General features: G+C 32.0%; 9 protein-coding genes across 9 annotated transcripts; 6 read left to right on the top strand and 3 right to left on the bottom strand.

The window, feature by feature from the left end:
- Positions 1-872: 872 nt before the first annotated feature.
- Positions 873-1898, top strand: GO595_002047 (leucine-rich repeat domain-containing protein; the record flags this gene model as incomplete). The annotated part of the gene is made up of 1 exon (XM_067914914.1): positions 873-1898. One exon carries the CDS (start codon positions 873-875, stop codon positions 1896-1898), a length of 1026 nt encoding a protein of 341 aa, XP_067777733.1.
- Positions 1899-2392: 494 nt separating this feature from the next.
- On the bottom strand, positions 2393-3439 carry GO595_002046 (uncharacterized protein; the record flags this gene model as incomplete). Its single annotated transcript, XM_067914912.1, has 1 exon — positions 2393-3439. One exon carries the CDS (start codon positions 3437-3439, stop codon positions 2393-2395), a length of 1047 nt encoding a protein of 348 aa, XP_067777732.1.
- Positions 3440-3502: 63 nt separating this feature from the next.
- GO595_002045 (protein kinase) lies at positions 3503-5374 on the top strand (the record flags this gene model as incomplete). The annotated part of the gene is made up of 1 exon (XM_067914911.1): positions 3503-5374. One exon carries the CDS (start codon positions 3503-3505, stop codon positions 5372-5374), a length of 1872 nt encoding a protein of 623 aa, XP_067777731.1.
- Positions 5375-5395: 21 nt separating this feature from the next.
- Positions 5396-5953, bottom strand: GO595_002044 (RNA-binding protein; the record flags this gene model as incomplete). Its single annotated transcript, XM_067914910.1, has 1 exon — positions 5396-5953. The coding sequence occupies one exon, from the start codon at positions 5951-5953 to the stop codon at positions 5396-5398; it is 558 nt and encodes a 185-aa protein (XP_067777730.1).
- Positions 5954-7025: 1072 nt separating this feature from the next.
- Positions 7026-8372, top strand: GO595_002043 (COP9 signalosome complex subunit 2; the record flags this gene model as incomplete). Its single annotated transcript, XM_067914909.1, has 1 exon — positions 7026-8372. One exon carries the CDS (start codon positions 7026-7028, stop codon positions 8370-8372), a length of 1347 nt encoding a protein of 448 aa, XP_067777729.1.
- Positions 8373-8422: 50 nt separating this feature from the next.
- Positions 8423-8695, bottom strand: GO595_002042 (uncharacterized protein; the record flags this gene model as incomplete). Its single annotated transcript, XM_067914908.1, has 1 exon — positions 8423-8695. The coding sequence occupies one exon, from the start codon at positions 8693-8695 to the stop codon at positions 8423-8425; it is 273 nt and encodes a 90-aa protein (XP_067777728.1).
- Positions 8696-8748: 53 nt separating this feature from the next.
- On the top strand, positions 8749-9288 carry GO595_002041 (uncharacterized protein; the record flags this gene model as incomplete). The annotated part of the gene is made up of 1 exon (XM_067914907.1): positions 8749-9288. The coding sequence occupies one exon, from the start codon at positions 8749-8751 to the stop codon at positions 9286-9288; it is 540 nt and encodes a 179-aa protein (XP_067777727.1).
- Positions 9289-9508: 220 nt separating this feature from the next.
- On the top strand, positions 9509-10687 carry GO595_002040 (uncharacterized protein; the record flags this gene model as incomplete). Its single annotated transcript, XM_067914906.1, has 1 exon — positions 9509-10687. One exon carries the CDS (start codon positions 9509-9511, stop codon positions 10685-10687), a length of 1179 nt encoding a protein of 392 aa, XP_067777726.1.
- A 56-nt stretch (positions 10688-10743) lies between these two features.
- GO595_002039 (Glutamate-rich WD repeat-containing protein) lies at positions 10744-11898 on the top strand (the record flags this gene model as incomplete). Its single annotated transcript, XM_067914905.1, has 1 exon — positions 10744-11898. One exon carries the CDS (start codon positions 10744-10746, stop codon positions 11896-11898), a length of 1155 nt encoding a protein of 384 aa, XP_067777725.1.
- Positions 11899-14821: the final 2923 nt, after the last annotated feature.

Raw genomic sequence — 14821 nt, 5'->3', positions numbered from 1 at the left:
GTTCTTCATTGGAAACTATTATTATTGGCAAAAATGTAAAAGAAATTGATAAAAATTCATTTTCTGGTTGTTATAATGTTCGAAATTTAACATATTTGAGTTCGCATTATGTTAAAATAACTAGTTCTTTCCAAAAATCTTTAGAATATGTTTATCTTGGAGGGGGATCAATTGATGGAGGATTTATGTATTTTTCAAACCTGAAAACAGTATTATTTGGAAACAGTGTAACATCAATTGGTAATTATGCATTTTATCAATGTACAAATCTAACAAGCATCAATATTCCAGATTCAGTAACTAGTATTGGTTCAAGTTTGTTTTCAGAATGTTCTTCATTACATACAGTTACACTTGGAAATAAAATACAATCAATTAGCTCTCAAGCATTTTCCGGATGTTCAAATTTAACATCTTTTATAATACCAGATTCAGTATATTCAATTGAATATGGCGCATTTTTTGATTGTCCATTACATAATCTTGTCATTGGCGAAAATGTAAATTCTTCCTTGAGTTATGTGTTTAGTTCTTCGAACATTAAAAATCTTACATTAAAGAGTCCACACATAAACCAAAGAAACTTAGCTCAAATGGTTGGAAAAAATATAATACATTTAATTTTAGGAAACAAAATTACTAATATTGATAGGATGGAATTACCATTATTAAAATCATTTGTAATTGGAGAAAATGTCGTAAAAATTCATAATGATAATGTTATCTGTAACAATTTAACAAATTTAACAATTCTTACTCCATCATATTCTGTACAAAATGAAATACTTTCATCTACCAAATTTAGATTATTATATTTAACATTTGGTGATAAAGTTACTCAGATTAATGAAAAAGTATGTTATAATGGAAATATGATAGAAGTTAATTTTGGAAAAAATCTTAAAAGAATTGGTCATGAGGCTTTTGCTTATTGTAGATCATTAAAGAGTATTGATATTCCAGCTTCATGTGAAGGTCTTGGTCAAAGTTCATTTTATTCTTGTTATTCATTGGTTACAATTAATTTAAGAAACATTTCTACTATTTCAATTTATGCATTTTCATCTTGTGCAGTTGTTCATCTTAATTTGGAAACAGTTTATGCTGTTTATGATAATGCATTCCAATATTGTAAAAACTTGGAAACAGTTAAATTTGGCAAAAATTTATATTCACTTGGAGATTATGCATTTTTGGGATGTATTCTTTTATCAAGTGTTACAATACCTGATAATGTTACATCTTTATATGGTACATTTTGTGGTTGTAATAGTTTAAAGGAAGTTAATTTCGGTAAATTGCTAAAATTTGGTGGTGAGGCATTTGAATCATGTATTTTTACAAATATAACACTTCCAAGCACAATTGAAACATTAGAAACATATGCATTTTCACATTGTAATGAATTAGAAACAGTTATCCTTAATGCTGAAATTCGATTTATCGAAAAGTATGCATTTTATAATTGTGAAAATATAATGTGCGTTTACTATTTAGGAAATTCTAGTCCAAATGTTCACGATGATGCATTTTATGGTTCAACCTTTTTAAGAAAAGTGAATACAATCGCTTCATATTTTGGTGAGACATTCGGTGATAAAAATGTATCAAAGGGCGTTTCAATTGATCAATGTCCAAATATAATTGGAGATTTGGTTAAAACTAATACAATGACTTATAACACTGATTATCCTTATTATAACTCTGGTACCAGAGTTAATAGTAATGATAACGACCAATCTGACAATAGTAATACGACTGCTATAGCTGTGGGCGTTACAGTTCCGCTTGTGGTTATTATTGTGGCTGCTGCTGTCGGCGGATGGATTTATTACCGAAATAAGAATCAAAAGGACGATGCGCCGGTAGAAGAAGTAAATGAAATTGACGACCTTTGATTAAATTAATTTATTAAGCTGCATTTTTATTTATATTTTAATGTCTTTCGTATGAAATTTTTAATGAATTTAAATATGCAAAATTTTAGTAATTATGGAATTGATCCCAAAATATAATAAACTACCGTTATGTCAAATCAAATTTGCGCAAATAAAATTATATTTATTCTTTGTTACATTTCCAAAATTTTATAGCGCTACTTTTTCGATTCAAAACGAGATCTGAATGCTATATCATATATGTGAGTGTCACTCCAAGCACGGACAGAAATCATAACCAATTGGTTCTTTGCCTTGTTTTGATCGTTTGGAGTACAAATTGAATTTTAATGTAAATTTACATAATTTTAATGTAATTTATTAATTAATCCAATTTATTGGCCGTGACACTTTTGATCGGTTTTGATTGAAATCATATTCAAAAAGTCGAAATTTACAGCAACTTTTTTAGCATTACAATTCGTAAAGAAAACAAAAATATATAAACTTTATTATTACTCACCACTCCTTAACTTCATTTCATTATATTGTGCAATTATTTGTTTCACTTCGTCTTCGCTATGTATTTGATAATCAACAATTCCTTGTTCAGTTAAATTATGTAAATGCTCAATCATTTTTGCATTCGATTCTTTAAGTACTTCTAAACAATGATTTAAAACAGATTTCTCTCTTTCTGTATCGACCATTTCTGATGGGATTTGAATCTTCGAACCGTCACTAACCGCTGCCAAAAGCCGTTTTCGCATCAACTTAACGTCTTCCTCGAGTGATTCCAAATATTTCCAATTGTCTTCGTTGGAATCAGCGCCAGAAAACTCATCTTCATGCAATAAACCATTCATTACATTGGTGGCATTGTCTAGGGTGTTTAAAAGTTGCATATGTTGTTCATCAATGGTATCTTGAACTTGAATGTCAATTTGTTGGATTCGAGATATAAGTGTTTGCATGAGATTGGTGGCTGTACTAGAGCACTTGAGACTGTAATTTAGTTGTCCTAGCTCTTTGGCCTTTTCAATGGTGACTTCTTGTGATCCATCAGATGGACCTCGTGCTAAATATTTAACAAGATCATCCTCGGAGACTTTGTCAATTTCTTGAGCAATTTGACGTGCTAGTTGCTCAACTTCTGTGGAACAACTTGTGTCTGGTGGTTTAATTATTATTTTCGGTTGTTCTGGTTCTCGAAATTGTTTGAGGAGAGATAATAATTCATTTCGCTGGGAATCAACATATTCAGAAAGTTGTGTATTTTCTATATCTAATAATTCTTTTTTAGTATTATATTGATTAATTGATTCAATTAATAAATCAGAATTAGCAAATGGTGAATTTTGTAGTGTTTCTGATTCTATTTCTGTCATAAGATTATGTAATAAAATTGGTCTTTCTTCTTTGAAATATTTAATTTTTTGATGTAAATAACCAGATTCCAAAGAATTATTTTCTTCAATAAGTTCTGCTAGTCTTTGTTCCTGTTGATGGATTTGATTTAGTAAATGTTGCTCTTGAAGAGCAATTTTTTGATATTGTTCCATCAGGATGACTAAAATATTTTCTCACAATATTTTGGCAGAAAATTTCATTCACAATTGTATTAAATGGGATCAGGCTTTTCCGCTAACTATGATTTAATTACGCCTGTGTTTATATCTGACTTTTGGAAAGTTCACACAGCAATTAGGAAAAGCACTGGGGAAAATGTTACAATTTGGATTTTTGATGAACAATTAATGATTTCAAACAACATACCAAAAGAAGATTGTGACAAATATATTTCATCATGTATTTATTCGATACAGCAAATTCGAAAACTTCATCATCCTAATATCTTGAAAATCATTGAGTTTGATGAAAACTCTAGGCAACCTGCATTTGTTTCTGAAACAATATGTTCAAGTTTAACCAATGAAAATGATTTAACTGGTGACGAAATTGAATATATCGGAAAACAATTAATATCTGTATTATCTTTTCTTCATAATAATGCCAAAATTTCACATTTAGGAATTAATCCTAATGCAATTTTTCTTACCAAAGATTTAACAGTTAAATTAAACTCTTTTAATTTTTCATCACCAATTTCAGATGAAACTTCTCTTATAAAACCTATATTTGGCAAATGGAAGAATTTATCTACTTATCCCAACCTTAATTTTTCATCACCCGAACTTATTTCTAACAAAGACATTACAACCAAATCAGATATCTTTAGTTTTGGTGTTACAATTGCATCTGCTTATCTCAAGAAACCACTTTTTTCAAGTAAATCACCTGATGACTATCTTAGTCAACTAAGTAATGACATTGTTTTAACACTCCCACATGCAACACAATCGATTGTAAGCACAATTAAATCTTGTTTGGCATTTGATCCAGAAAACCGCCCGACTCTATCGTCCTTAGAAAATTCAGAAGCATTCAATTCCATCCACATCAAAGTCTATCGTTACTTCGATGAAATCATTGTTAAAGCAGCAGCCGAAAAGTTTAACTTCTTTAAGTCTCTTACGCAATCCTTAAGCATATTTTCACATCGAATGATTCGGTATAAATTCATGCCAGTCTTTATTAATGAGACCTTATCTGACACACGATATGCACCTGTTACTATACCACTTATTTTCCAAGGAGCATCATTCTATAGTAAGAGAGACTTTAACAATGAAATCCTATCTAAATTTAGTAGTTTTCTAGTATTAACGAAACCACCCGAACTTATGTTATCAGTTTTTTCTATCCTCAAAATCCTCATTGATAAAACAGAACCAGAGCAACATTACAAAGTCATTTTCCCCATCTTTAGAGAAGCGTTAAACTCAAATGACATTCGACTTCATAACACAGCAATTAAGAATTTACCATTGATAGTAAAGACATTAGATTCCAAATCAATACAAAAGTCAGTAATTCCCAAACTAACTGAATTCATCTCAAGTTCAGACGACACACGAATTGTATCAAGTTCAATTGTTTCACTTGGAGATTGTTTATGTAAAGTGAATCATAACACTTTTGCGAATTTAACATTACCACAGATCACTGAAACATGGAGAAAATTGCCGTCTGATGACGTCGCTAATGCAATTATGACATTACTTGGAAAGTTAAATTTAACAATAGAAACATCTTTAGAAAATGTTGTTCCGCTTGCATCAACAATGCTTTCAACTCCTCAAATGTTAACCATTGAAATACAAATAAATTTGATCAAATTGTGTCAAAATATCCTCTCAAATATTAAACAGGTACAACCGTCACCAAACACAAAATTACCAGAAAAGAAAAAGAAAAAACTTATCGTCCCAGAACAAATTGAACCATTGAAAAGGAAAACCGATACAATTGAAAACTGGAACGATACAATTAACGAAGACGATACGGAAACGGTCGAAAATATAATTAACGGTTACACTAACGTTCGCAAGAAACCACCCCTGAAAACTGGACTCGACGTGAAAAGGTACGATTAGAAATTGAAGGACCTGACGCTTTTACTGACGAATACGTTGACCTCCAAATGAACGGAGATTTGGATTTTCATAATCATGACGTGCATTTCGAAGGATTGGATTTGTACCGTTGAGATTGAATGTTCCCTCTTTCATGGCAGCTTCCCTATCCTCGCTTGAACCCAACTGAACAAAAGCATAACCTTTCCTAGGTCCGTTATCGAAACAGATGATTGTCGCATTCTTTGCGTTGTACTTCGCAAATGTGTCCAACAAATCTTTGATTGTTGTTCCTTCTGGTATTCCGCCAACAAAAATTGTATCTCTTTTCGCTTCGTTAACTTTTGCTTGAGAAATATGAAGAACTCTATTTCCAAGCTTTAATTCTGATTTGTCTTCGAGGGCTTTTTTAGCACCTTCTTCATCTTCAAACTCAACGAATCCAATTCCACGTGGAACTGGTTGGCCATGATAATTTTCGGTCAAAATCTTTGCTTTTTTGATCTTACCATACTTCTCAAAAACCGCGCTTAATTGGTCGGCTGTTGCTGTGTATTGGATGTTTCGTACGAAAAGTGTGTTTGGCTGTGTCTTTTGCATTTATGGATTAGAAATTTTGCCTCTTCAAAAGCGGTTTATCTTGGTCAGGTTTTTCACTAAAATATTTTTATCTCAATTTTTGACGAAATTTCAGGTGGTTTTATCCACTTTATTTTTTCAAAAAGTATCTATAAAGTACTGAAAATATGGAATGATATGAAAACACGTAAATTGATTGGTCACATGGTGTTTAGGAAATAACGCACTGCTTGAGGGCGCAAACACGAGAAAATGGTATGAACCGTGCTGGCGTTATGCTCTGGTTATATGTTTGGGATGTGACTTAAAAGATTGCTAAATTGATTAATTGAAATTATCAAAGTTCACAAATTTCAAAGGATGAATTATAGTGATATGACAAATAGCTGTTTGAAAAAGAAAATAATTAAATTAAAAATGATGAGCAAAAAAAATTGTAATGTGGACATTATACTCAAAGAAATGATTAACGTTGTGTAATAAACTTCAAAATAATAAGTTATTTTTGAAGAAGTTTCATGAATTGGAGCAACTGATTTTCAATACAGGCATTTTTATATCGTTATCGTAAAATATAAATTATAGAAAAACCACTTTTTCAAATACAAAGCATGCCATCCTTCATTGCAACTGATGAAACTTGGTGAATAATTTATCATATCTATCTTTTATTGGAAAAAAGAAACCATATAACCTTTATGATTGAAATGATAAATAGGTAGTGTTTTACATGGATATAATATATGTTTTCTTATTTCCGTTAAAAGAAGTTTTATTTTGTTTAAAATATATTATCAATGATATTCATGTCATTTTAGATAATGTTTTTCATATGTTTGATTAATCACAGCATACATTTAATTTGAGAAAAATTTTTCTCGATTATTTGCAGATTGAAACCATAAAATACATTTCTCTGAAAAAATGTTTATACATAATTAATTTAATGAAGCTATTATGTCTTATTGCGAATATATTTTTCTGCAATTTGATGGTCATCAATGAAAAAAATTCGTTAGCCTGTTGGAGACCGTTTAAGAACTAATTTTGACAATTATTTTTTTTAACAAAGTTTGTTTGACATATTTCCAAGATGTCCGACGAAGAAATATACTTTGATGAAGAAGATGCCGGCAATGAAGAAGCCTATGAAGGCGAAGTATACCAAGGAGGTGCTGAAGAAGAACAAGCAGAGTACACTCCTGAAGGTACTTATCGTGCCGCAAAAGAATCCGTTGGTTTCGACGATCCATACGCTGTTGATTTATTCTATCAAGTTTTCCAAGATCCTAATGCTGATGCCAAGCTTAGATCCAAATCTCTTTTAAAGGCAGCGGTTATTCAATCAAATCTTGATGATACAGACCTCACAATTGAGTGCTTGAATGATGTATTCCAAGCCAACGCCGACAAGCTTATCACCAACGATCAACTTCAATCCACTGTTTCCTCAATGTTAGCTAATGTCATTAGAAATGAAACTACTCTTCTTCGTTTCTTGGACACAGCAACTGAACTTGTTGATCAAAGCACAATGGGCAATCTTTACTTAGATCTTAAGCTTCGTCAATGTGAATATGTTATGAGAAATCAAGATTACACCAAAGGTAAAGAAATTCTCAGTGAAATCGAACCCTATGTTACACTTCCACCAGATCTTACCGATCCAGAAATGTGTAATATTGCAATTCGTATTCTCTCAATTCGTATTGAATTAGCTGATGCTCGCAAAGACCTCGAATCCATGTTTAACGACTACAAGCTCGCCTCCACTATCCCAAGCACCTCACTTAATGATCGTCAATCAGCTGTTCTTCTCAAGATCGAAGGAATTCAACTTCTTAAAGAAAGAAAGCCTCAACTTGCCTATCAAAAGTTCTATGAGTCATTCCGTCTCTTCGATAACGCAGGTAGTGATCAACGTATTGATTGTCTTATGTTATGTGCACTTTCTCAAATGTGGTCCAAAGGAAGCTGTGGTATTTTCCTTACTCCTGAAGCCATCAAATTCAGAACCAACGCAAAAGTTGCACCCATTGATCACTTAGCTGATTATTATGAGAAGAAAGATATCGTTAAGTTCCGAGAACATATCGATACCGCTCAAGGAAGCTTAGGAAACTTAAAGTTATATAACGACATCATCGAACAAATCCGAAAGTTTGTCTTAAGAAGCTCAATCAGCGTTTTCTGCCAAAACTACAGCAGAGTTGAAGTGAAGTACGTTGCGTCACAACTAAAAAGTGACGTTGAAGAAGTAAGGAAATTAGTGTATGATTTAATATTGGCGAAGGACATGAACGCATTGATCGATTATAAGAGTGATATCATTGTCATGCAAAAGGAATTCGAAAGTTCTATTCTTTTGGCTGGAATTAGAGAAATGATCGAAGCAATGGAAAGAAACGTCAAAAACCATTTCGTGGCACTCGATGACTAAATGAAAATATTCTGTTTGTTGTTGTTCGTCAAAATTGTGGATATTTGTGATTAGATTCGACATAACTGTTGAAAGATGTCATGGACATACGATATCTCTGACTCATCGGCGCTATCTATGTTCGAGAGGATGGAGATGATGGATTCGAACTCACTTAGATTAACATCGCCTTCTAATAATTGTCTTTGACGATGTTCTTGAATTTTAGCTCGTTGTTGCTCAGCCCAATCAGTAAACTTCTGTTCGAGGTCTTGGACGCGTTTAAGTTCATTATCAAGCATTTCATCAATTTGCTGAAGATCAGTTGGTACGTTTAAGCTCATTTAAATGACAATTTTATTTATTCTGAAATATAAATGGCACATTTTAAAAAGAAATGAAACCAAAAGTTGCAGCAATCTTTGGTGGAAGTTCAAAGAGAGCCCCACCATCTTCTGCACTTAAAAGAAACACAGAAATGGAAGTAAAAGTTGAATTAGAAGAAAATGAAAATAGAGAATTCGAAAAATTGTTATCTTCAAATATTACAGTTGAAGAAAAAGAAAAGCCAAAATATATTTTTGCTGCTTTAGAAAAAGCAGATGAAAGAAGGGCTGTTGCAGATACTTTAAGAAACCTTCGGAATGAAAGAGAATTAGAAAAACTCGAGAAAGAACAAGGAAATTTCTTAAGATTTTACACAAATGGAAATGAAGCTGATAATCCTACTGAGAGTGAAATACAAAATATATCAACAGAACAACTTGACTCAAAAATAATGAGCGAAGAACAAATTCAAGCAATTGATTTCGATGCAATGAAGGAGAGATACTTAGAAAGACTAAATGAAAAAGACATCCTTAAACTCATCATTAGTCAAAAGAAAATGAATATGATTGTTAACTTTGCACAAATGATCAAAGAACAAAATGCTTAACAGATTTAAAGGGTCAATCATTTTTTCTTTTTAAAAAAGAGCATTGGTAATCTTGCAAGATATGTATAAAATGCTTTAATAGTTGTTATAAAATAATTTAGTTAATCATCATTTTTCTTATCTGATATTTAACCACATAAACTCGATTTGAATTGATTTTGATCGTAATGGCTATCAATAGTTCTCTCAAAAAGTTTGTCAATATAAACGTTCACTTTGTATGGAAACTTTTGATTTTCTTCTTCCCTGGATTTACAGTTTTGGAATCACTAACGAAGAATGCCCTAACTTGGAATCACTTCGTGAGGGACATGTTCTTTCTAAAATATTCAACTCAATTCAAGATAATGTTAAAATCGATTTATCCGCTTTAAAGACTATTGATCACACTAAAGATGACTGGATATCATGTCTACGTAATTTGAAGACTGTCCAAGAAAACATCAAAGACCAATTTTCTAAACTTCAAATCCGTGCCTCTTTTGATTTGACATCAATTGCACGCCGTTCAAATCCAGACTCACTGAAGCAACTACTTGTTTCTTTCCTTCTTTACTCACTTAAAGGACCTAAAAAAACCGAAAACATTTCCCGAGTCAAATCTCTTCCTAAAAATACTGTCAAAGAAATACAAACCCTTATCAAAGAAAACAGCTCTTCTTCTCATTCCAGCGGGTCTCCAAAATCCGATAACAATTCGTCTAATGTTATAACACAATACCAACAAATTCTTGATAAACTTGATTCAGAATGTAAACAATTAGCAAGCGAAAATGAGAAACTCCAAAACGAGATCGAATCACTTCGTAATCAACAAAGCAATTCTAATAATAAATATATGGAAATGTATCTTGAAACAAAAGCAAAACGAGATTCAGAAATTCAACTTGGAGAAAAACTAGACAAAGAGCTTCAAAATAAAGAGGCTTTAGAAGAAAAACGGAAGCAACTTCTGCAAGAGATCAGCAATTTCCAAAAGAAGCAAAAAGTGCTCAAAGAAAAAGCGAGTGAATTCACAACCGAAAATTTTGAGAACTCTAACGATCCCGCGATACAGCAACTTGTTAATGAGATAAAGGAGACAGAGAAGCTGATCAGCCAAGACAACATAACGAAGCTTGAAAACGAAAGAGCTCGACTCAAGAAATTCTTATTATCAATGGCAGCTGATGTCAAAGAGAAAAAGAAAATTGTAGGGGATAACCCTATAGACATGAACAGCAATAATGAAGTAGTTACGAAGCTACAAAAAGAAATCGAAGAATTGATTGATAAAAATAATCAGATAAATGAAGAAATCATGGGAATAATACAAAAAGCAGATTCGATCGAACAACTTAAATCACCTAAATCACTCCTTGAACAAATGCGTACAGGAAATTTCGCATCAACGAAATGAAAACAACGGATTATTTTAACGGTCTCCAAGCTATGGTCAAGCAAAAGTGACATTAAATGGAAGACTCCGACGAAGAATTCGGATTTTCGAATGATATCTACCGTCAATATTATCAAATGACATTTCAATGGCCATGCCTTTCATTTGATGTCATTCGAGATAATCTTGGTGCTTCTCGAACTCAATTTCCATTAACAACTTTTTTTGTTTCAGCTACACAAGCTGAAACTGATGATGAAAACCAACTCCTTGTAACTAAGATCAGTAATCTTCAATGTACACAAAACGATGATAACTATGATGATCCAGCTCAACTTATTGATCCAAAACTTTCATGTTGTGGTAATTTCCATCCTGGCGCAGCTAACAGAGTTCGTATCCAACCACAACAATCCAACATTGTAGCCACTTGGAGTGATACTGGAAATGTTCTGATATGGGATATTTCATCTGGTATTACATCTGTTAATAATGACGTTGAAGAAGGCACCGTCCAAATGATTTTCGAGTGTGCAATTGGCGAAGAAGGTTTTGGTCTTTGTTGGTCCAAAGTTGATAATGGATTATTAGCAGTTGGCGACAACAATGGCTTTATATCCATCTGGCAAGAAAACTCCGGCGCCTTTACCCGAACTGCTTTATATGAAGGGCATACAGATTCTGTTGAAGATATTGTATTTTCACATAGTGATTCCGGAATATTTATGACATGTAGTTGTGATGGCACCATTGCAGTATGGGATCTCCGAGACCCGACTCAACCAGTTTCCCGTTTCCAAGCCACAGATAAATGTGATTGCAATGTCATTGACTGGAACGCCATTCAACGAAATTTAATATGTTCCGGTGCAGACAATGGGGTCATAGCTATCTGGGATCTCCGCGCTTTGTCGCATACCACTGAACCAGTTGCGACGATGTCGTATCACGAGGACCCGATCACGAGCATCGAATGGAACCCGAACGACGAAAGCGAATTTGCTGCTGCGTGCGAAGACGGCAGAGTTACGATCTGGGACCTCTCCGTCGAGGCTATGGACCCTGAGGAGAAAGAAGAGGGAATCCCGGACCAGATGATGTTCGAGCACGTCGCAGAGGAGCCGAAGGAGATACACTACCACCCGCAGATACCAGGGATGCTGGCCGTCACCGGAGTCAGATTCGAGGTGTTCATACCGGATATACAGGAAGACGCAGGTGAGGCACAGTGATCATAATAAAATATTTTATTTTGGGAATGGACTGTGTTCGTTGTGACGGAACTTATGTTGTGAGAAATAAAATTTGTGTCAAGAATCAGAGCGAACGCATACGAATTACAAATAAAAAACATTTGAACATTGTAATGATTGCTTCATGACGTTTTGTTTGTACAACAATGTTTTAAGAAATAAATCAATGATCAGTTATTTAGAAAAAAAGATGTGATAGAAGTTAAATGATAAAAAATGAGGTTATATATATGTTGCATTGTTTGTTGTGTGTATTTTGCCCTGAAGAGAAGAAAATCATTTTCCAGGAAGATAACGTTTTGATTGAAGAATTAATCGAAATTGTCAATAATAAAAATGAAAGAATTGTTGTTTCCAATAACTTCTAAAAATATTTTCAAGATTGTTTTCATTATGTTTATATTATGAGGTAATATGATAAAAAGAATAAATGATTGAAAACAAATTATTTCAATCGAACCTGATTACTATTTTATTGATTATACTTGCAGGAATGATAAAAAATCATATTAAAAAACAATGTTATGAATAACTATTGCTACTGTTAATTGGGTCATAATGATCATTGTCCCTTCAATATTGTTATTACTGATCATATTTTGCATAAATTAGCTGTGGTGCTAATTATCAATTGATGATTTTAAAGAAATGTAATTGAAAATATAGAAAAGTTTTTTACATATATTATTGGCTATTCTTTAATTCTTTACATCAAAGAATTCATGTTTTTAGTGTAAAATCATTTTCGCAAGCAGCAACTATAATGCTTATAATAAGTAAATATTATTGAAATTGGCAATCAATATTTGTCATATATATTGACATCTACTTCTAAAGATAGAAAAGTTTGTGTATTAACAGTGATATCAAATAGGAAAGGCATATCCAAATATTTATTACTTGAACTTTACACTAACAAAGTTTCTTAAACAAAAATTAATTGATATTAATATATAGTTTATGTCTATATTATATATGGAATTTATATTTTTTATTTATTTAAAATATAACGCAGATTTCATAATATCAGTACATTAATAATCAGTGCATAAAATATTTCCAGAATTCACTATAAATCCTTAAAAATACTATCAACATTATGAAAACACGATAATTATCATTCAAAATATATCAAATGAAATTGATTAATTCAGTGGATGAATTTACCGGGTTCCATATAACTCACAAGTGAACAAATGAAATTCCAAAATTTCAAATAATTAACAAAGAATTTTTGACATATTTCATATTAACAAGTAAAATAATGAATAATTTATAATATCAATAGACACAAAAAACACATTGCATATTATTTATTAAAAATTTCATTTCATATCCATTGATCGGGATCATGGAGTACATACTGTTTGTATTCTTCATTAATTTCTTCTTTCGCCCCAATATTAGCTGAGCTCATTGTTTCTTCAGACTTTTCTTGTAATTTCGCTCCTTGACTTCGGCGAATCACAAATACAATAATCCCTACGAGTAAAAGAACAACAGCAATCGAACCACATATTAATCCAATAAGTAATTTATTGTCGATTCCTTCGTTCCATTGATCGCCTTGAATTCGCGTCGAAACAATTGTATACAAAAATGAATAATATTTGTCATACGTCGAATATTGATAAATATTATATTCATAATACATAGTAACCGAATAAAGATGAAGAAATGTTGAGTTGACTAATCGTAAGCATGTTCGAGATTACGCGCTGAATTGTAACAGTCTGTGTAATGATTAGCGACTGCGATTCAATCATAGAATGCAAAATGGTAACTGTGTCAATATACAAAACACCGAAAACATCTGAAGCTGTGAACGAGTTACTCCGCGTGAATGCATTAGATTGAGAAAATGTATTCGATTTAGTAAATGTATTACTTTGAGAAAATGTATTCGATTTAGTAAATGTATTACTTTGTGAAAATGTATTCGACTGAGTAAATGTATTTGATTTAGTAAATGTATTTGATTTAGTAAATGTATTACTTTGTGAAAATGTATTTGATTGTGTATATGTATTACTTCTTGAAAAAGAATTCGACTGAGAAAATGTGATACTGTGCGTGAATGTATTACTTTTTGTGAATGTATGTGTTGACCATGGATATAGATCACATTCACCAACAGAAGATCCCTTAGATACATTAATTTCACCAAATGTTTCATCTTGATATAAATCTGATGTCATAACAGATTTTTCTTGATCAAATGCATTTGTGGCGACAGTTGGTGATTCGTAACCTGTGAAATAGATACATGTGAGTTTATCACAGTTTTGAAATGAAAAATTTCCAATTGTTTTGATTGAAGCTGGAATTAAGATTTCGGTTAATTCTGAACAGCCATAAAATTTATATTCTTCAATTGTTGTAACTAAATTTGGAATTGTAATATTTGCTAATGATGAACAGCCATAAAATGCATGATCTCCAATTGATGAAACTGAATTTTTAATTGTAATATTTGCTAATGATGAACAGCCATAAAATGCGTAATCTCCAATTGTTGTAATTGAATTTGGTATTTCAAATGTTTCATTAGAAATTCCTGCCGGATAACAAACAAGTTTTGTATAATCTTCGTTATAAAGAATTCCATTATTTCCAGAATAATTTTTGTTTCCAATTGAAACATTAATAAACTTCAGTTTATTACAGCCTATAAATGCATTTGATTTAATTGATGTAACTGAATTTGGTATTGTAATTTCTGTTAATGACGTACATTGATCAAACGCATTCTCTCCAATTGATGTAACAGAATCTGGAATTGTGATTTCTGTTAATTTTTCACATTGTTCAAATGCATGACCTCCAATTGATTCAACTTTATGGCCAATGGTGATTATTTTCAAACTTTCACACTGTAAGAATGCACTCTCTCCAATAGAAG

The sequence above is a fragment of the Histomonas meleagridis genome (genome assembly GCF_020186115.1).
Source record: "Histomonas meleagridis strain 2922-C6/04-10x chromosome Unknown contig_16, whole genome shotgun sequence".
NCBI classification, from domain to species: Eukaryota; Parabasalia; order Tritrichomonadida; family Dientamoebidae; genus Histomonas; species Histomonas meleagridis.
This window is presented reverse-complemented; position numbering and strand designations above follow the sequence as displayed.